The 26,236-nt window shown below is 42.3% G+C and overlaps 1 protein-coding gene across 3 annotated transcripts in view; it reads left to right on the forward strand.

The window, feature by feature from the left end:
- LOC143110238 (choline/ethanolamine transporter flvcr2b-like) overlaps nucleotides 1-26,236 on the forward strand; it is a 65,286-nt gene that overhangs the window by 33,171 nt on the left and 5,879 nt on the right. For all 3 annotated transcript variants that reach the window (XR_012984095.1, XR_012984094.1, XM_076273129.1), the window contains exons 3-9: nucleotides 15,964-16,104; nucleotides 17,510-17,577; nucleotides 17,709-17,812; nucleotides 22,455-22,565; nucleotides 23,240-23,345; nucleotides 23,524-23,635; nucleotides 26,027-26,082. Coding sequence is in view for 1 of the 3 variants with exons in the window: in XM_076273129.1 (XP_076129244.1) it covers nucleotides 15,964-16,104; nucleotides 17,510-17,577; nucleotides 17,709-17,812; nucleotides 22,455-22,565; nucleotides 23,240-23,345; nucleotides 23,524-23,635; nucleotides 26,027-26,082 (698 nt within the window). In the remaining 2 variants the exon portion in view is untranslated. The remainder of the gene's footprint in view (nucleotides 1-15,963; nucleotides 16,105-17,509; nucleotides 17,578-17,708; nucleotides 17,813-22,454; nucleotides 22,566-23,239; nucleotides 23,346-23,523; nucleotides 23,636-26,026; nucleotides 26,083-26,236) is intronic.

A 26,236-nucleotide genomic window follows, 5' to 3' on the forward strand; every position in this document is an offset into this window, starting at 1 on the left:
CATTACTTGTCCATGTCAACAGCTTTCTTATAAGGTTATACCATTTACATGTGAGGCAGACATCACACAACATAAAATTGTGATAGCAAAACGTTTTAACTTATTGTATTCATACGTAGTCGTTAGTTAGGCTACACTAGCCCATTGTATTTACAGTAGATGGTGAATAAAAACCGCAGAAGGCAAAAGTAAGGTAGACTGATAACGTTAATGTTAAATACTTTTATGAAGCAAACACCGCTTAGCTGCTACATTTACCTCAGCTCACATTAAGGTAACGTAACGTTAACTTTAAGATAATCAAGCCCAAGATAGCGCCAGCTTCACACATTTAACGTACACGACAGATTTAACGTACATGACGAATTCTTCTTTAAAGTTGATAGTAAAATAAAACGTACACCAAAATAAAAACAGACATAACGAGATAGCCTACCGACGAACATTTACCTGAATTAATTTCTTCTCCTGATAATACAATAGCAAATACAACTTACTAGCCTGGTAGAAACCAGACCCTCACAACTTACCTCAACTCAACTGATATACATAACGTATTTTCGAAACACCCAACATTTAAATTCAACATTTCTCCTAATATACTTACATTTATAAACATCGGCAGAAGTAGCTGCCGTGACCTCCATCGTGTCAGCCATTTTGTCCGATTTGATTTTCCCGGCGGCTCGTCTTCTACGGTTATCGGGCTCCCGCTGAATTGTGGGATAGCGTAGTAACCATCCGTTGTATACTGTGGAGGTAGTAGGCCATCCGGGTACTTTTCGCCTACTAGTCGATGCCTACTAGAATTCGGACGTACCACTACTGTGGCGTACTGCGTCTCGCCTACTGTACAGTACGCTAGTATGGGTATTCGGATGCACACATTCTCTGACTTAACTCCTCCTATACCAGTGGTAACTGCTCAGTAATGGCGTCGCCACAAGATGGCAGCCTCCACAGAACGCTCGTCGCCATGGGTCTGGTGAATATAGCCTACCGAATGCAGATGGCTACAAGCTCACGCTTTGCCTGGTCTAGACTAGTTTCAAAGATTTAGTCAAGTCAAGTCAGTTAAAGCGCATTTAACATGCACATAGTGCAACCCAAAGCGCTCCAACAAACAAGACACATAACAAGACAAACGATGCCGGATGGAGCGGCGTAGTCGCCAGCGTGCCCATGACATCAAGACATGACAAATACATTTAAAAAATAACAAATACAAAAAATGCTGGACGGAGCGGCGTAGTCGCCAGCGTACCCATGACACCAAGACATACAAGACAGACAACAAAACAAATAAACAAATAAAAAGTGAAAAAAAAGAAAATATATTTAAAAAGGGGAAAGGTGATGTTAAAATTAGTCCAATTTCCAAACCAGCTGAAAATGTCCAAGGGCAATGATGATCCGTGAAAACTGCACAGAGTGTCTTCACAACCGATATGCCAACAAAGTTCTTTAACGTTAGCAAATGATCAACCCGGTGAATTCACTGGCATTCTGGAGATCACGTTAACGTTAGGCCTTGTAGACTGCAGTCTAGAGATCACTGGAAGCACAGTCTGAAGTAGTGGGCGATCGTGTAGATCCGCAACTCGGTGGACTTCTGACCGTCTGTACTCCGTGAGACTGCAGCTCCTCACCGCTAGGCTAACGTTAGTCTGCAGTTGGCATGGCAGCTCGCAGGTCAGCAACAGCTCGGCGGCCACGACAGATCTTTCGCAGAGTAGCTAGCCTAGGTCCAGCTGTCCTGAGAGATCCCCTCGACCAGACAGTGAAGTGCACCGTTCACTAGAGGGTGACAATTTTTCGGGACTCCCGCGGGTCACGGTATTACCGCGGGTTTCCCGCAGTACGGGAGTAAATTTCACTGTTGGTAACGTGATTGGGACGGGACAGGAAATAATAAACGGGACCTGGCGGGAAGCCAGAGAATAACTTTAAAAAAATGACGCTGCAATGCAGTGAGTGCGCCCAAAGACGTGAGGCATTTCGTTTTAGAAAAGAGAACCAATTACAACCCACAATACGTTTGTTGTTGATTGGTAGCCTATCAGAGCAAGACAAAGCAGCTGTTCACAATCAATCAGCTTCAGCGACTAGGCCCTAAGGCAAAATGGATGCAAAGAAACAGTTACAGGCAAGTGTCCGCAAAGGACAGCTCTATTCAATTGCACGAGCTGTCCAGGAAAGCGATTCTCATTGAGTTTAATGTGTCATGCAATGTTGGGGCATGGCACCTCGACGATCGCATTCCTCAATATATTTATCGCATAACCCTGGCGGAACACAAACAATAGTTTTATTTTGTTTACCCATAGCCACAACGTTGCTATGCTTCGCTGGTTTAACGTGATGAGAACGGTGCAAACTTAACTGATGGGATGAGATCTACAATTCTGACTATGAAATGATTTAAGCATAGCCTACAGCAAAGTCCTGTAAAATATGTAATTTTAATGTAGCCCAAAATGATCGACTATTAAAGAAAAGTTAGACAAGGCTTTCTGCCCTACCAAAATGTATGGTCACTGCACGCTACTGGGTAGCCTAACAGTCGGATAACTTTAGACATCAACATAGGGAGCGGGACGGGATTCGGGAGTCTTTCTCTCGGGATTTTGCGGGACAGAATTTTTTGGGGGGGGGGGGCTGTCACGTGATCGGGATATGACGGGAGTATTTGTGCGGGCTCGGGATGGGACGGGAGTGAAAATTGATTCCCGTGTCACCCTCTACCATTCACAGATGGATGGAAGGATTTCAGAGGCCCAGTTAGTCTGCAGTTGGCATGGCAGCTCTCAGGTCAGCAACAGCTCGGTGGCCACGGCAGATCTCCCGCAGAGTAGCCCAGGTCCAGGAGTCCCGAGAGATCCCCTCGACCAGGCAGCACCGCTCACGGATGGATGGAAGGATGTCCGATGCCCAGCTAGGGCAAAAGCTAGCCATAGCAAGCTCCCAATGGACAAACGTCAACGACGTTTCAGCTGACTTAGAAGCAGTAAAAAGGACTAAGAATAACACGAAAACTATCAAAAATAACGTAAATAAATAGGGAAAACATTTAACTAGACAAACCAATACAAAAAAATAAACATGACATTACATAAAATTACGAACATTACATAAAAACAAACAAAAACATGATGCCAGACGGAGCGGCGTGTCTCGCCAGCGTCCCCGTAACCTAGCAACCTTTTAGGCTATGTATATACTATGTTATAACAAAAACATGATGCCAGACGGAGCGGCGTGTCTCGCCAGCGTCCCCGTAACCTAGCAACCTTTTAGGCTATGTTTTTGACGATGAAAAGAGAAGACGCAGAAGTGGCGTCTCGTCTTCATTTTTTTATTTCGCGTTTAGACGAGCATTCTCAGGGGGAAATCTTTGTTTATATGAAGACGCAAGAGTATGTGATATTCGATTGGATATGCATTCCAGACCGCTGGGTGGTGGTGAGTCCAAGTCCTTATTTTTTCGAGTCCTAAACAAGTCACTATCTTATTACTGCATATTAATATGTCATCAATCATGCTTTCTATATATCATTCTTATCAATATATCATACTTGACATATTGAAGTGTTTTAAAACACTTATAAGTACGGAGCCCCTAAGGGGACATGAGCAAAATAAAATCTAAAGTTTAGTTTCATGTGCTCACTTTGAAAAGTAGGCTATCCTTTGGTATCTTACTGAGGAAAAGTAAGAGTGAATACAGGATTTTTGATTCTAATGAGTTCACTATGTAATAGCCTACTATGTCCTGACTTTCATGCTAATGAAGCAACTTTAAAGGAACACACCGACTTTTTGGGACTTTAGCTCATTCACCGTGTTACCCAGAGTTCGATAAGTCGAACGTGTGATATGTATGTGGTATGGAATATGTATGTGATATGTAAAAAATCCCTAATTACTTGTGGCCTGGTATTCACAACGAGTAGGTTACAACTGGCAATGCAGATTAAGAAGACGAGGCGATTTAGGCAGATATATTGACTTGAGACTACAGTATATTGGGGCGAAGCACTGCTACTTGGGTGCAGAGATATCACGCAACACATAGCCTACCTTGTCTCACTCGCCACAGCACAGACAATCTCTAGGCTATTCTTTAAAAACAGCCCCTACAAGATGCTTGGCGATTCTGACCTTTTGACGATCGAAACTATCTCAGCAACAGAGACATGAAACAGTGCCTACAGTGCATTCTCCTCCAAGATGCCTAGAGCATTGTACTCAATGTCCCCAAAAATGTTGCTGGCTGCACTGCATTCTAAGCCATTCTATGTTACACACCCCATAGCTGCTTGTCATTCAAAATGTTAGAATGGCTTAGAATGCAGTGCAGCCAGCAACACATGTTATGTAGGCTATGTAGAGTATTGGTCTTCACAACTGAACGTAAATGCCCCCGCCCCTTTTTTACAATATAAAAATGTCTAGTCATTTGTTATACCAATAGGCCTACTATAATAACTGTGCCGCATGGGGATTTGAAGAAAGAGGACCGATGCAGGCTATTTTTTTTAGACCATTAGTAATTAAACAGTGTTCTATCATCATGGTCATGCGATCATTGAGGGCGAAGAGTGTCTAGCGCTCCACGCTCAACTTGTTTACCATTATGAGTGCACCATCCGTGTAGCCTACTTGCAGCGCACTTTGTTGTCAAAATTATCAGTGTGAATGCACTCATGTGAATGAATACACAGTGCTAGTGACGACCTAGTGACCATCCAAAGGATTTACATCTTATTATTGTGTATAAAAAATATTACATTAAAAAGGAAAAATGGTTGTGCTTTTGATTTTTGAATATTTTTAAAAACAGTATAGTTCTCTACTTCAACTCAATTAGCATTTTCACTTTGCAACTTTCCCTTGTATTGGAGTAATATTTGACAAGGTGTATCTGTACTTTCACTTAAGTAAAGGAATTGTGTAGGCTACTTTGTTCACCTCTGCTATTGGTTTTACCAAGAATATTTGGCAGTATTTTTAAACTAAAAAAAAAAAACACCTTTAAAGTATTTTGGTAGAAAATGCAAAGCCATCCTTCTTCTAACCTCTGTGCGTGAGACCTTCTCAGCAGCAAGCACATGCTCCAATACAGAATATACGGCCCCCACTGACGTGCAAATGAGCGATAGAAAACCGCAAATGAAAGCTTGATATTTATGTTGCAAAACACAACGCTGATATGGGTGTAAGCTTGAAATGCCATCAGTCATTGATGATGATTTATTGATAGTTTCGGTTAGCTCCGTGGAGCAAATTAAATTGTTTAGGCTATATCGAACCCATCGAACCACATCAAAGGGATCAGAGGATCCATCATAATATCACATGATCCAAGTCAGACGACAAATGGTAGCATGTTCAGTGATGTTCATCCCTTCTCACAATAGATAAGAGACCTGCATTCCATGCAAAATAACGTTGCAATGCAGGTGTAACGTTAACGATGAACTTGAGGCTGCTGAAGTTGGTATGGGCAGAAAATAGTTGTTTTTATAACATTTTACCCATGCCGCAAGTCAAGTCATTACAAGTCAAAGGGGCAAAGTCAGAGTCGAGTCTCGAGTCAATAGCATGGAAGTCCAAGTCGAGTTACAAGTCATTTCTAATTTTGTCAAGTCGAGTCTGAAGTCATGAAAATCGTGACTCGAGTCTGACTCGAGTCCAAGTCATGTGACTCGAGTCCACACGTCTGGTATGTACTATATATTCTACTTAAGTAAAGTACAAATAGAGAGTATGGGCTTTTAGAAAATGTATGGATTAAATGGCTGAATAGGCATGTTTGGCTTTGATAGAGACCATAATGTCTTGGCTGCAAAAATGGCTCAACTTTAGGCTACAGTGGAATTTATAGGTGGATGTGCTCAAACGTTTGAAGACAAGATTAATGAGGACTCAAAATTATATTTTTAATCTTCATCACTATCATCATATTCATCCAGACTGGCATTTATGTTCTCCTCATCATCCTCTTCCTCCATCTGATTGCTACAAGTTTGTAACCTACACAATTCCGTGCACTTTAATTTGTTTGAAAGACAGGAGCAGTCAGGAAGTTTGCAGGTCCGTACACATTTGCAGGCCAACTTAGTTTTATCTTTGTCTATGTCTGAATCTTCCTTTGTGTACACCCTGTAGCAGGATCTATGGTAATGGCCTTCTGCTGCTACTAATGGCCACCTTACACCAAACAACTTTGACAAGATTTGGGAAAGATTCTTGAAAGATTGTAGTCTTTCAACTAATGTCTCCCATTCAAACTTTACTCAAAAGACTCCAATCTTTCAAGAATCTTTCCCAAATTTTGTCAAAGTTGTCTGGTGTAAGGAGGCCATAAGTCACGACTGGCTATGGATAGTACTCTTTTGTAACCTTTCCTGACGGCTGCTCTTCTGATTTTGTCATCAGGTCTTAACTCTGCACATTTTGTTAGACTCTCTTTTGTCCTTTGACCTTTCAAATACTTGCTACATTTATCACAAAATACAGGTGCTGGTCATATAATTAGAATATCATGAAAAAGTTTATTTAAGTAATACAGGTGCTGGTCATATAATTTGAATATCATGAAAAAGTTTATTTAAGTAATTCCATTCAAAAAGTGAAACTTGTATAATGTATACATTTCTTCCACACATACTGATATTTTTGAAGTGTTTATTTCTTTTAATTTTGATGATTATAACTGACAATTAATGAAAACCCCAAATTCAGTATCTCAGAAAATTTGAATATTGTGAAAAGGTTCAATATTTAAGACACCTGGTGCCACACTCTAATCAGCTAATTAACTCAAAACACCTGCAAAGGCATTTAAATGGTCTCTCAGTCTAGTTCTGTAGGCTACACAATCATGGGGAAGATTGCTGACTTGACAGTTGTCCAAAAGACGACCGTTGACACCTTGCACAAGGAGGGCAAGACACAAAAGGTCATTGCTAAAGAGGCTGGCTGTTCACAGAGCTGTGTGTCCAAGCACATTAAAGGGACACCAGGCAACGTTTTCGTGTTAATTAATCATCTTCATAAGTCGGTATATGGCCGGGGTGAATGAAGGCTCTCTCGCCCGCCCCTACTGCCTGTAGGAAGAATATCCCACTTGCAAGTTCGGTGTATCCTACCCGCCGACCGAAGCAGGATCAGTTTACAGCACAGAGGCAGGCTAACGAAACGCTAAGAGATTGTTGCAAACGTGTGTATAATGGCAGAGCCAGCGAAGAAGCAGCGAAAACCCTTGACGGAAGATGCAAAGAAAAGGAAAAGAGCTTCAGACCGAGCGAGGGGGAGTTTCGTAGAGAAAAAGCATCAGGCTTGCCTGGTGTCCCTTTAATAGACACCCATTCAAAAATGTGAGATTCACAAAGAGTGGACTGCAGCTGGAGTCGGTGCTTCAAGAACCACCACGCACAGACGTATGCAAGACATGGGTTTCAGATGTCGCATTCCTTGTGTCAAGCCACTCTTGAACAAGAGACAGCATCAGAAGCATCAGAAGCGTCTGGGCTAAAGACAAAAAGGACTGGACTGCTGCTGAGTGGTCCAAAGTTATGTTCTCTGATGAAAGTAAATTTTGCATTTCCTTTGGAAATCAAGGTCCCAGAGTCTGGAGGAAGAGAGGAGAGGCACAGAATCCACGTTGCTTGAAGTCAAGTGTAAAGTTTCCACAGTCAGTGATGGTTTGGGGTGCCATGTCATCTGCTGGTGTTGGTCCATTGTGTTTTCTGAGGTCCAAGGTCAACGCAGCCGTCTACCAGGAAGTTTTAGAGCACTTCATGCTTCCTGCTGCTGACCAACTTTATGGAGATGCAGATTTCATTTTCCAACAGGACTTGGCACCTGCACACAGTGCCAAAGCTACCAGTACCTGGTTTAAGGACCATGGTATCCCTGTTCTTAATTGGCCAGCAAACTCGCCTGACCTTATTATGAAGAGGAAGATGTGATACGCCATACCCAATAATGCAGAAGAGCTGAAGGCCACTATCAGAGCAACCTGGGCTCTCATAACACCTGAGCAGTGCCACAGACTGATTTACTCCATGTCATGCCGCATTGTAATTCAGGCAAAATGAGCCCCAACTAAATATTGAGTGCTGTATGCTCATACTTTTCATTTTCATATTTTTCAGTTGGCCAATATTTCTAAAAAAAACTTTTTTTGTATTGGTCTTAAGTAATATTCTAATTTTCTGAGATACTGAATTTGGGATTTTCATTAGTTGTCAGTTATAATCATCAAAATGAAAATAAATAAACATTTGAAATATCAGTCTGTGAGTAATGAATGAATATAACATACAAGATTCACTTTTTGAATGGAATTACTGACATGATTGAACTTTTTGATGATATGACCAGCACCTGTATACATTTGGCCTCATAAACTCTTAAAGTCGTTGGACCTTGCCTTTCGGTCCTCTGTGACAGACGGTTCTGCAGATATGTCTTTTGCAAGGATCTTGTCAAGCAGTTTCTTCATAGTAAAGATGCTACGCCATTTTCTGTGATACAATATGGATGGTATTCTACCCTCAGGTAGATCTTTAGCAAGATCAAGGATGGGGCGATAGGCTCTTATTTCAGCTGCTCTCAGTAGTGTGTTCCATGACTTTATGTTCATACAGTAGGTGCCACAAGGTTTATCATCTGAACAATGTATTAAACACTCCCCCTGAATACCACTACTTCCTTCTGCCATGCTTCTCGATGTACAACAATTTAAAAGCAACAGAGATATATCAAGAATGATGAGCTAAAATGAGGCCTTTTCCTACTCAGCAACAGTGTGTGTGACTGTGTGTGTGTGTGAGAGGGAGAGACAGGGAATATATGAAGTGTGTGTGTGTGTGTGTGTGAGTGAAAGAGAGAGAGTGTGAGAGAGTGTGTGTGTATGTGAGGGAGAGAACATGTTTGTGTATGTGTGTGTGTATGTGAGGAAGAGAGTGAGAGTGCAGTGGCTTGAGCTGTGGCTTGACTGTGCATCATCAGTATTCTGCCACTCTCATCAGTATTCTAGCTTACCAACTGAAACTGCTCTCTCACACATTGGCTAAATCTCTGTATATTATTTAAGTAAGTATATATACTCTTTTGATCCCGTGAGGGAAATTTGGTCTCTGCATTTATCCCAATCCGTGAATTAGTGAAACACACTCAGCACACAGTGAAGTGAAGCACACACTAATCCCGCCGCAGTGAGCTGCCTGCAACAACAGCGGCGCTCGGGGAGCAGTGAGGGGTTAGGTGCCTTGCTCAAGGGCACTTCAGCCGTGCCTACTGGTCGGGGTTCGAACCCTCCGGTTACAAGTCCGAAGCGCTAACCAGTAGGCCACGGCTGCCCCTAATTTTTGTCCTTTCTTTTGTTCACACACAAATTGGGGAAGTCTACAGTTTTACGGTTTACAGCATACATCATTGCTTGATAATGATGTTAGTACCTTACTTGGGCCGGTTGGGTTATTATATCTAGTCTTTCACAAGTAGCCTAGTCATTGGTCATATCCTTACTCATTCTCACACATCTGAATCATAACACAAATAAAAAATAAACAGGACTCACCTTGTAATCTGTTTTTGACACTACAACAGCCATTGTTGTTCTGTAACCTAACTAAACTGCTTCCATCCACATACTGGCCCTGTGGCCCAGCAAACACCAACACCAGGGTTGCCAGATTGGGTTGAGTGATTTCCTCCCATTCACGCTCAAAAACCCGCCCTCTTCAGCAAAAAAACACCCCAACAACGATTTTGTCATAGAGAACCATTCAACTCAAAATTTTATTTGCCCGCCTAAAGCTTATTTTCCCCCGCCCGACGAAGTCAAAAGAAGCCCAATTGGGCGGGCACCCACCCAATCTGGCAACACTGACCAACACACTCTAAAGTTGGCAGTTTATATTTGTACTGTAGAATGTTCAGAAAAGAAATCTAGTTCCAGACAAATTGAAAAAGCAGAATTTAGGCCTAATAATTATGCAGGATCTACATGCATTCTCTTTAGAATTGAAATATCATGGCATGTCCGATCATTATAGTTTTGGTATCATTAGGGAAAACAGATTAATTACCCTAAAATATATTTTTTTGAGAAGTCTATATATTCTAGATGTGATATAATGTGCATTGAGACATCTCCCAACTACCACTATACCTTAGTTCTGTAATGTATTTTGCAATACATTGAAATGCATTGATTTTCAATGGACAGCTATTAGTTATGGGTCTAAAATAGCTGTGTAAAGTGTATTCAGCTATCTAACCCATATCTTTTCTAAAAGCCTATACTCTCTAGATGTGATATAGCAAGAGTTTGGATTTGACCCACCCACTTTTAGTCTTTTCCCTCTATCTAATCCTATATTATATAGGTGAAAAAGTGTATGACGGATGCATTTTAGCCTATGTAATTCATGAAAAGCTAAATTATCCATCTAAACTGTATATTTTCTAAAAGCCTATGCCATCTACATATGATATAACATAGATTAAGACATATCGCATCATCCCACACACTTGCATACAGCTATACCTACACATACACTGTAGGCATGTATTGTAAATTGTACTGGGTATGGGTATAAAAGCTAGTAAAAATACAACTAAGCTACCACTTAGAAAAGGTTATCATACCAAAACATATCTCTCAGACATAGAGGATTACGAAAATCATTGCTAGATTTTGCCACCTTTGGTGATACCAACTTCTGCTCTGGCCCATGGACTAATAGGCGAGTGGACAGTGTTTGACAGCTTGCGTGAGCCCAAGTAGCAGCTAGCTTACTTTAAAGCGATATCGCGAGCTCCTGTCAAAATCTAGCAGTGGGCCTAACTACACACAAGCAAAAGGTTATGAAACAACATCAACAGTAGCCTATATTTTACAAAATATCCTTGCTAATGCGCTAACTGGCATTTATTTGAAATGTTATCAGCAAAGTTGTAAGGTGAAAACTGTATTTCACGTTGTGTTCTAAACAACATAATGGCATGATATTAATCTTTCATGTGCATGAGGCCTATATAGCATCACAATGAATTTGAAGATCATGTTAAAAGTTAGCTGGCAAAAACATAAATATGTAGGTTACATACCTGATGTCACTGAGCTGTCAAAGAGGCTACGAAACCATCTCCATACGTTATCGCTAATTAAACTCAGCTGACTGGTGTTAGCGCATAGCCATAGTTGCTGTTAAAATGCCTACTAGCCTAGCGCTGGGAATCTAAACACTTCAACACCGACATGTAGACTAACATGTTCAAAACTACTGCGTGTTATGGGTTAAGACGTGACTATTTCTTGAAGCATTTGGCAACACACTGAATTATCTGTAAAGTAGAGTCCCTGTAAGATTAGCTTGCTTGCAAATGCCGTTGTCCATGACCTGGCAGTTTTATGGAAAGCGGTTTTAACATACTGTAGCGATCTCACCCTCAGACAAGATTCACCTTTGGCCAGGACGGCCATTTATTGGAACAGGAAGACTCATACGGACACAGACAACTACATAGGGCAACACAGGGGTAGTCTCAGCCGCACATGCTACACACAATAAGGGTTTACCACACACATCAACACGAGGATAAGCACATGAGGTACAACCAAAGAGACTAACACGCTAACAAATACACAACATGCTAAACGTAACTACAACTATTATAACCGACATTACACATTCTACCATTCACTCGCACTGCATTCTGGGAGACACTCATTCAACGTTAAACATGTACATCCACCGACGCTACATAACCCCCTCCCGAGCCATTGTCGTCCCCGGCAATGACAGCTCAGCTCACCGCTCGCGGCTGCGTCGGTGTCAGTCCCAGTGCTTAGTCCAAGTGACCGGAAAGCCTCCGGCTGCACGATAACCCATCCCGACTGGAAGGGCTCTCGGCTGCCTCTGTCACGTCAGTTCTCCCCCGAACAAGCACCAGAACCGGCCAGACGTGGGTCGTGGTGTCGCTTGGGCCCTCAGTTTCCCGCCGTGCAGCTGCGCTACCTGAAACAGCAGCAAACAGTCCCACTGCAAGCCGAACCCCCGGATACGCTGGAACCCCTGGACGTTCGGTAGCCCCCTCTGGCTACTGTGACAGCTCGTGGCCGTTGCCACCTGTCCACAGTGTGCCGATCTCCAGGCGGTCAGCAGTCCACGTCGAGGTCCCTCCTCGCGCTGCCCTCTTGTAGAACTTTTGTCGGCTGTCTCTCGAGCACAACGATGCTCCACTGTGGCGGGAAATGGAGACCCCGACCCTCTCAGCAGGCTCGGGACACACAGAAACTCACACAAAACATGAAAAACATTGCGCAGACTTGCGTCAACCGGAACGTGCGCACTTAAAATCTCAAACAGTACACAAAACGATAGCTCCCAAGGCTCTACAGGTCGACGTTACCCTCTTGGTCACTAGCTGGAGCACCGCAAGCTCCCGAACTAGCAGCTATGACTCCATCACACTCTCGACTGGCAGCTGACGCTCTGGAAGTTCTTCCGTAGCTGGCGGTGTAGACCCGGCCGCTGTGGTCGTGTTCCAAGGCCGTCAGAGAGTTCGCGCTCTCTATGGATGAGATCCTCGGATGACGGCAGCATCGACATCGGCGTCGAGCCGGGAACTCCTCAGCCGGGGCCGCTTCCTCCAGCGCTGGCAGCTCTCGTCGGCTGTGCAGGGCTGGTCCCGCTGGTCGCCTGCACAGGTCCCGCGCCGGGCCGACAGGTCCCCCATCCTCCGAAGTGGCGAGCTCAGCGAGCTGGCTAGTCTTTAAAAGGACCATTGGAACATCTGCTGAGGTCCGCCGCCATCTTGCTGGTCTGGTCTTCGGCCTTCTTCTCCGTCTTGATCTGGGGAGGGGCCCATCCCACTTCTGACACCAATGTAGCGATCTCACCCTCAGACAAGATTCACCTTTGGCCAGGACGGCCATTTATTGGAACAGGAAGACTCATACGGACACAGACAACTACATAGGGCAACACAGGGGTAGTCTCAGCCGCACATGCTACACACAATAAGGGTTTACCACACACATCAACACGAGGATAAGCACATGAGGTACAACCAAAGAGACTAACACGCTAACAAATACACAACATGCTAAACGTAACTACAACTATTATAACCGACATTACACATTCTACCATTCACTCGCACTGCATTCTGGGAGACACTCATTCAACGTTAAACATGTACATCCACCGACGCTACAATACCTTATGGCAAACCGCCTACACTGGATAAACTAGAAAGCAGAGCTTTAGCCTACCATTGTGTGTGCATGCATGGCAAGCTGTTTTAACATTTAAATGTATTATTCGTAGGAGCAATGAGATATTGATAGTAAATTGAATATAACAGTTCAATTTCATGTTCAAATTTGTCTTATCAATAATTAAAAAAACAATTCATGCTTTAGACCATTTTAATTTAAAACATTTTAAAAACAAAGTACTGGTTCAGGCACCGTTTCGGCACCGGCACCGTTTTAAAAGTATCGATTTAGCACCGGTATCGGATAAAACCCAAACGATACCCAACCCTAGTTAGAAGACACTCTAGCCATTGTGCCCTCTCCTGAAAAGTCCCATTGTATTGTTTTGAAGTAAACATGTGACCAGAGCGCACTTCTTGGTTGGAAAGGGGTTGTGAGTGTTTGAGGGGCGAGAAAGCAAGTAAAGAGGGGAGCAGGTGGGAGATGAGACTCCGGGGGCCTTGATTTGCCGAAACAATCACAAACACGGACATCTGCATGTCTGCCCCCCTATGTCTTGGAATTTGTACATCTCACCAGCCCCCAAGGTTGACACAGAGCCTGTTTTTCCAGTTGCTGAGGCCAGTAGTGTTCATTCCAGGCCACTCTTGTGGGTCACGTGTAATTCATGTATGTTCCTTTGTTACTTTTCAACATCCCCCTGATGGCCCTTAACCTGAATTGACTTTTACTCTAAAATGTATGCAGATGCATACAGATCCTGTTTTTCTTTAGGGTTGTCACACTTGGAAAAACAGGATGTCCACAGCAATGCACTGAAAATAATGTAAAAACATTGTGCTTGTGGGCAAGGTGTGTTTTGTCTCCTTTTGTCCTCAATCTCTGCAGTCTCCCCTAAATATATTCCAAGACTAATCTCAGAACACTACTTTTCTCTGTGCATGTCTGACAACATGGCACAGACTAACAAATTCCACAACTGCAAATCCCAAAGCGTACTGCAACTACAAATCCCAAATGGCTCACAGAAAATGTATCAGGCTATATATATATATATATATAAGTATAAGTAAGTATATCTTTTGATCCCGTGAGGGAAATTTGGTCTCTGCATTCATCCCAATCCGTGAATTAGTGAAACACACTCAGCACACAGTGAACACACAGTGAGGTGAAGACACACACTAATCCCGGTGCAGTGAGCTGCCTGCTACAATAGCGGCGCTCGGGGAGCAGTGAGGGGTTGGGTGCCTTGCTCAAGGGCACTTCAGCCGTTCCTACTGTTCGGGGTTCGAACCGGCAACCCTCCGGTTTCAAGTCCGAAATGCTAACCAGTAGGCCATGGCTGCCCCCCAAGTATAATATATAGACCCTTTCAACAATAAAACCAAAAACAATGCTTGAACGTTCTATTTGGTTCCCAATCTACTTCCTCTGCATTAAGATAACATATGGAATGTTAAAACGGAAGCCTTGTGGCCAACTATGATGCTGATAATGGAACTCTCTTGACTCTCTTGAAAGGGTCTATGTAAGGGATAATGTATAGAACGCCGGTCATTATGGGGAAAATAAGTCCCGACAGGGCGAACCAGACCCCGACGCGCCAGCGGAGTATAGAACGCCATAATGACCGGCGTTCTATACATTATCCCGCTTATTATACGGTTACTTGCCAAAACGAAAAAATAAACTCCATGATATGTCTCTTTACACTTATTTGTTACCGTTTCGTCGTGGCTTTTGCTGAGAAACAAATAGTTCGCAACACACGCTGAACTTGAATCAAACATTCTTTAGAACACAGCTGATCAACCGTCTGCTTTCACTTTTGAATGAAGTTCCAAGCGCAAACTCCGTTGCCATTGACAGCGGTCATTCTTGTTTTCAGAGGTCCTTTCCCAAGAAATAATGACCGCTAGAACTTTTGGAAATCCCATTCAAGTCAATGGAGCATTCTACTTGCATTGTGAAGAGCCGTATAATAAGTAAGGGATAATGGACTCCACGGTGGTCTGTTCACAGAAGTTAATGCACGGTTGAGGTTGTAAAACGGCCCCGACGCGAAGCGGAGGGCTGTTTAAACCTCGTAAGTGCATTAACTTTTGTGAACAGACCACCGTGGAGTCCATTATCCCGCTTATTCCACTGCTGCCACTTACGTTGTGTTCATTTCCTGTTACAATTTAAACGTTTTTAATCGCTAAAACTGTCTTGTTTGTAGAACTAATTTCTTCCGACACATATCAACTAATTTATCAACTCGTGGGACAAACTGCCGTTACTAGTTCTAAATGGATGGTTGCTACGGCCAAAGGCCAGTCGTTAATTCTATCTCTCCCGTTGTCAAGCGGGCGTATCCCAAGATTCTGATGAACCTTGAAGCTTCGAAACAACCCTTTTTTACTTAGCCTGCTGTCATCCATCTAGCTAAAAGCCACCTCCGTCATATGCTACAATGTTGCAATGTTCTGAACGTCTGCATTTTACAGCTCGGATGCAACGTGACAGTTCATTTAAACTTCACAACGAGTTTGGCGAATTAATATACAAGTGGGATACGGCCAAAAAAATGGATCTACTTCATAGGTGTGCAGATAACATACGGTTAATGGTCGTTCTAAATTACGTAGGACAATGGGAAATTCAACCAAGCAGTGGAATAAATATATATATACTGTATATATATATATATAATGACTCTTCTTCTCTCTCTACAGTCTTCCAGGAGCAGCCTGAGATTCCACCAACCCAGTCCCAGGTCACAGCCAGAAGCATTCCCCCCGAGGACTACTCCTACATGGCCTCCATCAAGAGACTCCTCAGCAACAAGCCCTTCATCCTCCTAATCATCAGCTATGGTGAGTGGTTACACATAGCCTCAGAAGCCTCATGAGTAATTTGGCTCGTCTAGCTGCTGAAGGTTGTTCAGTGTGAAACTTTTAGCTTCTTACATAAGTTATATTATCAAATAATAAACATTTAGCTTCCTTTATGGGGGTACAGTGTTTGTCCAAGCCATTGGTTAATATGTCTATCATTAATAGTATTAAACTGCTGTTTGCCTTCTGAGCTGTAAATAATGTGTTCCATTTTAATCTGATTGCACATTGTCAGGCCATCATGATTCTGATAAAACTTTATTGCCTTGATAGTCTCATTGATCCAATATGTCATTCTTATCCACCCACTATAATGCACTTGAGCTGTACTCAAACATGTTTACACACACACACACAGACAGACAGACAGACAGACAGACAGACCTTTAGGCGGGGATCACATTAGCCAGAAGCAATCGACAGTGGCAAACGTAACGCAACGCTCCATAACAATAATACGTTTTATCTCGTTCTTAAGCAACACAAACGGTTTGTAAATTGAATACGCTCACGTTGCGCTTTGAAAGTTGAACCAAGTTCAACGCTCAGCTTGTTCAACGCTAGCGTTACTCCAGCGTTACCACCGTTCTGCTGCCGAACCATAGAAAACAATAGGAAACCTGCCACTTGCCGCTGGCTAATGTGATCCCCGCCTTAAGGGTTAAAGACCAGCATGTTCAAGGTCAGTTTATCTGACAATGATTAACAGTCATAGATCCCACTCCACGAGGGTTAGCCATATCTTAAGCACTTTACAGTCACTTTTATGTGAATTACAATGGCCCATGCAACTTTAAGTTTTAAAGGGTTTTTTTGTCTGAGAAAGCAGTGTGCTGTTGAGATAAACTGTGCCTCTCAACAACAAGCAACACCCATATTCAGCCGCATTCAGGAAAAGATTAATTGAGAGTTAACACCTTTAGCTTTAGCCCTTAGGCTTATTGTCCATTCATGCTGAAAGTCTTTAAAATGTGTCTCACAGTTTAATTCATTTAGCATTTATTTGCAATTAAAATTTACGGATCTACCTTGATAGCAATAATTCAGATGTTTATCCTGTATTGAATATGTTACTTAACTGTATAAATAGTACCTGTTTTACAGGTCATTAGTGGTCAGTTATTGAAATTTGTAACACCGGTGTCACTGTCTTGTATCATGTGCACTAATCACTTTAACATAAAGATGAAAATGAGTTTGCAACGTGACTTGGTGAAGAGGTCATTGTAGTTGCAAAATGATCTAGTGAAGGGGTAATTTCTTCGCTGTATCGGTTTGGTTAGCTTTGGACAGCTAGTCTACTTTTTGGGAAGGATGTGATCGTGTGAAACAAAAGTATTCACTGTCTTGTTGTTCTCATTGTATCTCCCTCTTGTCTCTGCAGGCCTCAATGTGGGCTGCTTCTATGCCGTCAGCACACTGCTCAATCGCATGATTATTGAGTACTATCCAGTGAGTTTTACACACACACACACACACACACACACACACACACATACACACATACACCACAGCACAACACAACATAAATCATCTCAATTATTCCATCTGAACATTCATCACCGGTGTGTGTCATTCTGTAGGGTGAAGAGGTCAATGCTGGCAGAATTGGGCTTACCATTGTTATCGCTGGAATGGTTGGCTCCTTGATCTGTGGAATCTGGCTTGATCGGACCAAAACCTACAAGTAAGAAAGATGTTATACTTTTTCAATTTTGAACTGTAATGGTCATATTCACATTGGACAAACGTGTCTGCTCAGTAACCTGTGTGAAGCTACACATCTGTTGTGTGCCTCCTGGTTAAATGCCTGGGGTTACACTGACCAGCTCCCAGTAGTGTGCAAGGCATGTCTGGAATGAGCAATGTTTGCTCAGCCAAACTGCACTGGGTAAATAAAGGAGTAAGTAAGTACACTTCAAAGGAAAAGGCATTCAATTTTGGACATAGCCGTCTGTATAGTTACCGTATCAATATGTTTGTTTTTTTTCCAGTAATGATGTAATGGATGTTTGCCACCCAGTATATAGACAGAAATCCTTCACCACCGCTGTAAACATGCGGTTATCATCCGATGTGGTGAACATATCTCTACCAATATTTCATTGCCAGTTGCCAGAGCAGTCACAAGGAAAGGCTTTAGCTGCTCACTTCTGAAAGGGATTACAACAAAACGTAAAAACAAGAAGAATTGTGCTGTGTGGCCGTGGCCTTTTTTGTTTCAGTTTGATTGATCCAATTACTAACAGGGTCTTGGAATCAGCAGTACATCCGACTGGGTGAAGCTTGATCCTTTTTATTTTTCATTTTCTTTAATTTCATCCACCTCAAACAGGCTTTGGCATACAAATCAGTCATAGGTTGACCCCCAGGAAGGGCACCTTAGGAAAGGCAGTGGTAGCGTAGTGGCTAGGAGCTGGACTAGCATGCAGTAGTCTGAAATGTTGTGGGTTCAATTCCCGCCCTTGTGCTCTTGAGTTGCCTTTGTGATATAATTGACATATGTAGGTTGTCTGCTAAGCGTCTGCTAAACAAATAAATGCAAATAGATATAAGGGCACTATAAGTCATCTTTCAAAACTGTATCAGTTTATAGGAGTAGACGAATAAAAAATTATTAAAAATGCCAATATTTTAGACTAATGACATTACATTTATTCATATAGCAGACACTTTTATCCAAAGCGACTTAAATATGTTTTTAAAACAAATTACTTTCCAAGGTGCTTAATTTGAAGACATGGTTTGAAAATAGTCCTAGATGTACTAATCATAAACTAATCATAAACCCTTTTTTTCTAATTTTGCGTTGTTTGTCCTTATCATTTACTGAACTGGGTCCATAAGCACAGTGAAAGTATACACAGGGTTCCTAAGCAGTATGGAAAACCTGGAAAAGTATGGAATTTGATTTTAGTAATTTCCAGGTCTGGATAAGTATGGAAAAAAGAAACAAGGGTTTGGAGAAATATTTGTGTTTCCAGACTATTGCATTTGCAGTACTAATCACTTCACTCAGGTCATAATGAACCATTCCTACTGTTGTGTAGCTTAACTGTCAGTCCCCATCGTCAAGATACAACTATGATACAACTAAGATACAACTAAAAATGACCAAGCTAAATGGATGAATATTAAGTGTCATTTTTTAATTAACTTCAGTTGTCCATACCTTTGTTTTCACCGAGTTATCCCAAACCAGAAGTGGCCGCAATGTCGAGAATATGGTCAGAAAAATCTAACGAGAATTTTGAAAATTTGAGTATGGAAAAGTATGGAATTTTGACATGGAAAATGTGTAGGAACCCTGTATACAGTATTTCTGTCCATTCTGGATGGGCTGTTGGTGTATATTCTTTGCAGGGTATTCTTTTCTGTTAAGTCGTTAATTTAGTCTTGCTTTAATATAGCTACTCATGATAAGATCTGACGCTATTAATTAGACCATTATAATTCTGACCTTTGAGATGAGCAAAGGTGAGGAAAAAAATGTTAGGGCCTCTTCTGTGATTCCCAATTAAACACCACAGTATTAGACTTATTTGATTTAAGGATAGCATTGTATGCATCAACATGGATCACATAAGATCATAGGACTTTGGTAAGTGAAGGAAGTAGATATCTAAGTATATTCTGTGAAGTCGTGATAATAAGTTTGTTATTTGGTCTAATGAAAGAATATAGAGATTAATGGGACAATTCTAATCACATACACTTTTTGTCATATTCAGTGAATGTCTCTTCATAGTCCTCTACTTGTCCGTTTAGTGCTCAATAACAAAAAAAACTTTGTACACGCCCAAACTTGGAAACTCAGACCCAGGCATAAACATTAGCCTGGTTAAAAGCAGATGCATTCACTTCAGGAATAGAGTCTGGGGACTCACAAATCTGAAACCTTTCCAGCACTAGCATGGTGACGGGCATAGACATCGTGTTAACTTTGAAATCATTGGTCCAGCCTAGCCAATCGCATTGATCAGGGATTCCTAACGTTACTTCCTACTTTGTCTAAACTTTACAAACTGGCAATAAACAGCATCTGCAGTAGGGCTGATCGATTTGGGGAAAATATGTAATTGCAATTTTTCTGACAGATATTGTGGTTTGCGATGGTGTGACTTTGTTAACAAAGAAGTAGCAAGGAAGGAAGCAGAAAGGCTCAGATCGTGTAAGGATTGACCCAGAAGAGGATGTGGCCACGGAGCTTAGCAACTTTTATGCACAGGCTTTGTGTGAAAACAACTCACTGAACATCCTCCCTCTCTCAAGACCAAAATACACAAATTAGCTCTGCTCTGTTGGAGAGTTATTACTTAAAACAACAAATTGCAGGAAAACATGATGGGCCTGATGGCACCCCCTCATGGCTTTTATAAGAATATGCTGAAGGCTTAGCAACTATCGTTGCGCATCTTTTCAAACAGTCATTCTCAGAAGGCAAGCTTCCAGCTATCTTTGTGCAAATGTGATTCCCGTTCCTAAAAGACCCAGGGGTTAATTAGCTGAACCAGTACAGACCAATATCCCTAATTAGTGTAATAGCTAAACTCTTAGAAAAGTGCATGCTAAAACAAAGCAGTGATCACGTCCTTTCTGTGGTGAAAGACCAAATTCACTTACAAAAAGAAGTCTTCAACCACAATTGCCCTGGTCAAAGCCTACCAGTCCTGCCTTACAGCACTGGACTCTCATGATGGCATAGTGATCCGGGTTTTACTGGCTGATATGAGCAAGGCCTTTGACAGTCAACCATGCAACACTGATGCAGCGCTATTGTGAGGTCATCTTAGACCCTCGAGACATTGCATGAACCCTCAACTACCTCCACGGCAGAACCCAACAGGTACTTGTTAATACTTGTTAACAACACACACAGCCCCTGGACTCACATAACATCAGGATTCCCTCAAGGAGGTGTGTTGTCCCCACCCTCTATATGAGTTCTAGGAACACACTCTGTGATGATACAGTCTCTGTTGGATACGCAGACGACATCAGTCTTTCAAGATGCCTGGCCACCAAGTCCCTTCCATTAGATCCAACCATGCAACTCAAAGCCCAGCACCTAATTGAATGGGCCCTGCGAAACAACATGATGTTGAATAGGAAGAAGAGTTTCGAGATGCAGATCACCAGTGTAAGAAAAGCCCCTATGCCCCAGCAACTGGCTGGGGCACCTGCATCGTATGCCGGCGACTCGGGTTCGATTCCCGCCCCGTGGTCCTTTCCAGATCCCACCCCGACTCTCTCTCCCACTCGCTTCCTTTGATTCTCAACTGTCTTGTCACATTAAAGGCATAAAAAGCCCAAAAAATATACTTAAAAAAAATGATGACTAGGTCTACCATTTACACAGCCACTTTCGATTTCAAACTATAGCGTCATTCCCTCTAGTCACTGATTGGCCCCGCGCTTCTGCAGACCAATGGAAGCATTAGTGAATTATGGAGATTCCCAGCCAATGAAGTATTGAATATGAATCGGATATGTGCCAATGCGACTGCAATCTGACCATGCAGATCGGATATTCCCTGTTATTTTCAACTTGCGCATCGTTGAAAATGCCCTCATCTTTTACGTTCTCGCATAACATTACATATAATGACACTTTCAGTTTCACGTGAACGAACGCCTGGCAGAACAGTGTAATTAAAATGAAAACAGAGATGGAAAAGCTGCATTGAAAGTGGTAGGCACTCCACTTTATTTTTCCCCTTAAAATAAAAACGACAGCCTAATTTGCGGACTTCTCAAGATACTTTGGAAACTAAAGTAAACAACTAGTCACTGAAATACCCTAATGCAAACTTATTTTGTGTATTTGCAGTGCCATCTGTTTGTTTGCTTGTATTTCTGTGACCAAAATTCTTCTGGTGCGCATGCGGGTTGTCTCGAGTGTTATATAGCAGCTGCACTCCGTCAGTAGGTGGGTATAGGTGTCATGGTGAGGTGGTGGGCATGACCTTGGGGGGGAGGCAGGGTAGCCTGATGCCTCTGGCAAAGTGGAGGAGCTTAGTTCCAGCACATTCCAGACCATAACTGCAGGGCTCTTGCCGCTGCGAGCTCCAGTGTTGTTTACTCGCCTCGCTGCCCCTCGCTATTTCGTGACCCAAAAAAAGCATCAGCAATCCAAACACCCATCTTAAATCTGTCGACTAAATGGCTTTTTGAATACGCTGTGTTCCTGTCAACTATGTGGTTTCACATGAACATTGTTACGTAATATAGGTCACATTAACATCAATAGGATGTGATATTCATCAAAGAAGCCCTTCACTAATAATGTTTAATAGAAACTAAACCGTTTGTTATTTCTCTGTTCCCAGGCAGACCACTTTGGTTGTGTACGTGATGTCCTTCCTCGGGATGATTGTGTTCGCTTTCACGCTCGACTTAGGGTACTTGTGGGTTGTCTTCATCACTGCTGGAGCATTAGGGTGAGACTGCCAAGTCGACCTCAGACACCCATAACACATTTTTTGGACCCTTGGTTTCTTGTTTTGAAAACTCTAGTGAGCTGTCTTTAATGCTGTAACATGCTTTTGGGTCGCAGCAGAAATTCATGTCAGGAGCCTCAAGAGATTTAGTTAGTCTCAGTAGAATCTTCTGGAAGTTAGGACTATAGTTTGTTAAGCGATTCTTCCAAAGTTACACAACACCTAAATAGATGTTCAACTCCAATGTCCACTTGTTTGTTATTGCCTTAGAATGTACAACCAACAGTTGTGCACTGAACCATGACATAATTGTGACATAGCTGAAGGAATGGCATCCATTAGGGTATGTTTCCATTTGAAGTTCACACAGTTGCACAATTTAGCCAGTGTGCCATTTTCTGACACTTGTTAACAGTCACAACTTATTAAGGAAATATTTGTATTTAGCTGGCCTGCCACCAGGGTATTCTGTAATAATTTACCTTATAATGAATTATTATAAGTGTGTGTGTGGGGGGGGTTCTACGGCTGAACTGTGAGGCCCCAGTAGCAGTCGCCCCTTGACCCAGATTGCACTAGACTCTCAAACAAGCACAGTCAGCCCACAGTCCAGCAGTCCCCAGTGCTGTTGGTGGCTCACTGGGTTTGTTAATGCATCATGTTTGTGTGTGAAGGTTTTTCATGACCGGCTACCTACCTCTTGGCTTTGAGTTTGCTGTGGAACTCACCTATCCAGAGTCGGAGGGCACATCGTCAGGGCTACTCAACTGCTCTGCTCAGGTGTGTGTGTGTGTGTCTGTGTCTGTGTGCTACAGTATGTACACTCCATATGTTCAAGCATTTGTGCAAGGCCTATTTGTTTGATGTTTATTTGTGTGTATGTGTGTGTACAGTAATAATTTGTGTGTTTAAGATCATCTGTAGTACATTATAGCCAACTGTCTGTTTCCTCCAACAGGTTTTTGGCATCATCTTCATCATCTGCGAGGGAAAGATCATCGATTCCTACGGCATTCTGCCCGGCAACATTTTCCTCTGTGTTTTCTTGCTCATCGGCACAATCATGACTGGTACTATTACGCATATCCATGATTTGGCACAATCACGCTATGTGACTAAGCACTTCGCATTGAATGATATTTTTGTTGCACACTTACAAAAAATGTTCATTTGTGATCGACAGAATGTACCCTAAAAAGCAGCATCAAACAAGGGTTTTTATGAACTAAAAGCTGTACAACCACGCTGCATAGCTTCAGGCAGGCAAGCGATAAAACCTTAATAGGATAATAACCTCAAAATGTAATAAGAGGCAATAGGCTAGACCTCAGGGGACAGACCATGCTGCCAGTTGAGATTATATCACAGTTCAAATCTCAGTGTCAAACACATTTCGGATAATTTTAATATTTTTCTTGAAACTTCAGTTGGTTCATGCTAGTTACAGGGTAATCTCATTTTGTTAACGATTACAGATTATGACTGAAGCATTAACACCCCTCAGCATGTTGCGTTTATATTTCCTTCTTTGTAAAACTCTATTTCCAGGTACAGTGTTGCTCATGGGAGAGGAGAAAGTTCTAGAGAAATATGTGGTCTCATTAAATATGCCAGGGCAAAAGCCATCTGTGTGGTAACAATGCCACGGTTTTTAACCGCTTACAAAAGCCAATGCTCTCAGCATAGCATTGCTATGCATGCACCACATTTATGATTCATCACAGAGAATGTGTTGAAATATTTTGAGTTACTGAACAACAAACTCCAGTAAAAAGAAAAGGCACCTCTGAAAAATCACTTGGAGAATGCTGGCCCCCAGTAGTCGGTTTACCCGCGCTATGCATTAGATTAGGTTTGGTTACGTTTGGATTATGTTACCTAAACTCAATCCTCCATCAGTCAGACGTGGACTCCAGCCATGTGGTGTATACAGTTTAGATTTACCTGAGCTTAAATCACAGTGAGCCTTAAAAAGCACCAGTCCTATTTTAACAAGCACAACTATTTAAAAACTGACAAAATGTTGGCAGCAATGTGTAAGGATACACCATATACAACAAGATTCATCATAGCATAACGCTGTCCTTTCTAACCTCCAGGTTAAGGGTGCAACATATAGTGGTAGTGGTTTTATAGAAGTAAATCCAGAGTAGGCCTAGTGTTTTTTTTGGAAAAATGAGAAAGTTCTTAGATCCATCAGGCCATTAGTCAAAACATTCCACCCACGAGGAATCACAGAGGAAGAGTATTGCCTGTGTCCTTTTAGTGTTGATGGAAAACTGACATGGCAGACACTCATGAGAGGACCGCAGCGGGCGAGAGGGGCAAAAGAGCTGGATTGTGGAATTAAAGATGGCAAGGTGCTAAGTGTCCTATAGGTCAGAGTGAGGGGAATGAATAATCTGGCTACTGTAGAAAGTCAATGAAGAATAACTAACAAAGGAGTAGCATGTGTTATTCGGCTAATCGAAACCAGACGTGCTGCTGCATTTTGAATGGTCTGTAATGGTCTCACTGCACAAGCAGGAAGGCCAGCAAAAACTATAACTGTATAAACCATAATCCAGTCGTTAGAGACAAGAAAGCCTGTCATACCTCCTCTACCAGATAAACAGCTGCAATGGGCAAAGGCATAATTAGTTGACAGCTTTCTAGTTGTGTGATGCACATGTAGGGCCCACTGAATTGCCCAACACATACATACTTTTGTATGAAAGTTCACTAGGCCATTTTTTCTTTTCCACTGAAATGATTATATGCAACTTGATTGTAACAAACATCTCAAACATTAACAAGTCATTTGTTATTGAATGGGAAATAGGTTTTGGATTCATCTGCGATAGTTACTAATTTGTTTAGTGTTGTTTCGACAGACATTTCCTTTTCCTTTTTCCATCTCTTTAGTCATTTTCCCTTCTCCTGTCCCACGCTCTGGAGGTTTTGTCGGCCTCTGATGTTGTGCATGTCACCGTGTTTATTGTAATAGCTGAATCACAGTGTGTTCCTGCTTGGCACGCCTGCATGCCTGCCAACACTTTCGAACAGATTCGAAAGGGTTTATTTGGTCACATTGTTGGACGTGTGCCGTCTTGGCGAGGAGCACCTGCTCTCCGATGTCTGTAGGAAAAGCACGGGCCAGTGACCTCAAGTCAGCGGGAGGGCATGCACTTGGCCCGTGTCAAGCAAAACAGTCTTTGATATTTCCGTATAGCTCAGAGTATTTGTGTCATTTGTTACTTACAGACTAAATTTATTTCTTTAGTAGTCATTAGTCCAGTCGGATGCTTTGGCAGCAGAGTGGATAGGAGTCATTTTGGAATTGAGGTGCTAGATGCCACAGACACAGCCAGTCAGATGGCTATTGAACATCATGCTTTTATATGTGAAGGACAACGAAAGGACTGTGATCTCATGACAAGTGTTTTTTTCACCCTTTTTTCTTTTCTCCTCGTAAATGAAAGGCATTATCAAGTCAGACCTGCGGAGACAGAAGGCAAATGCATTGGCCAAGGAAGCTGTGAGTATGACAGTCCTCAAATTCACAGTGCGTGTGTGTGTGTGTGTGTGTGTGTGTGTGTGTGTGTGTGTGTGTGTGTGTGTGTGTTCCTTGTCCAAAACAATCTTCAATTGAGCATGCAAGCTCATCCCCATTCTCCTCTGTGGTTAACATG

This window comes from Alosa pseudoharengus, unplaced genomic scaffold (genome assembly GCF_046254945.1).
Source record: "Alosa pseudoharengus isolate Yale_2024_CS ecotype anadromous, Long Island Sound unplaced genomic scaffold, YU_APseudo_1.1 YU_APseudo_1.1_scf_7, whole genome shotgun sequence".
NCBI lineage: Eukaryota > Metazoa > Chordata > Actinopteri > Clupeiformes > Clupeidae > Alosa > Alosa pseudoharengus.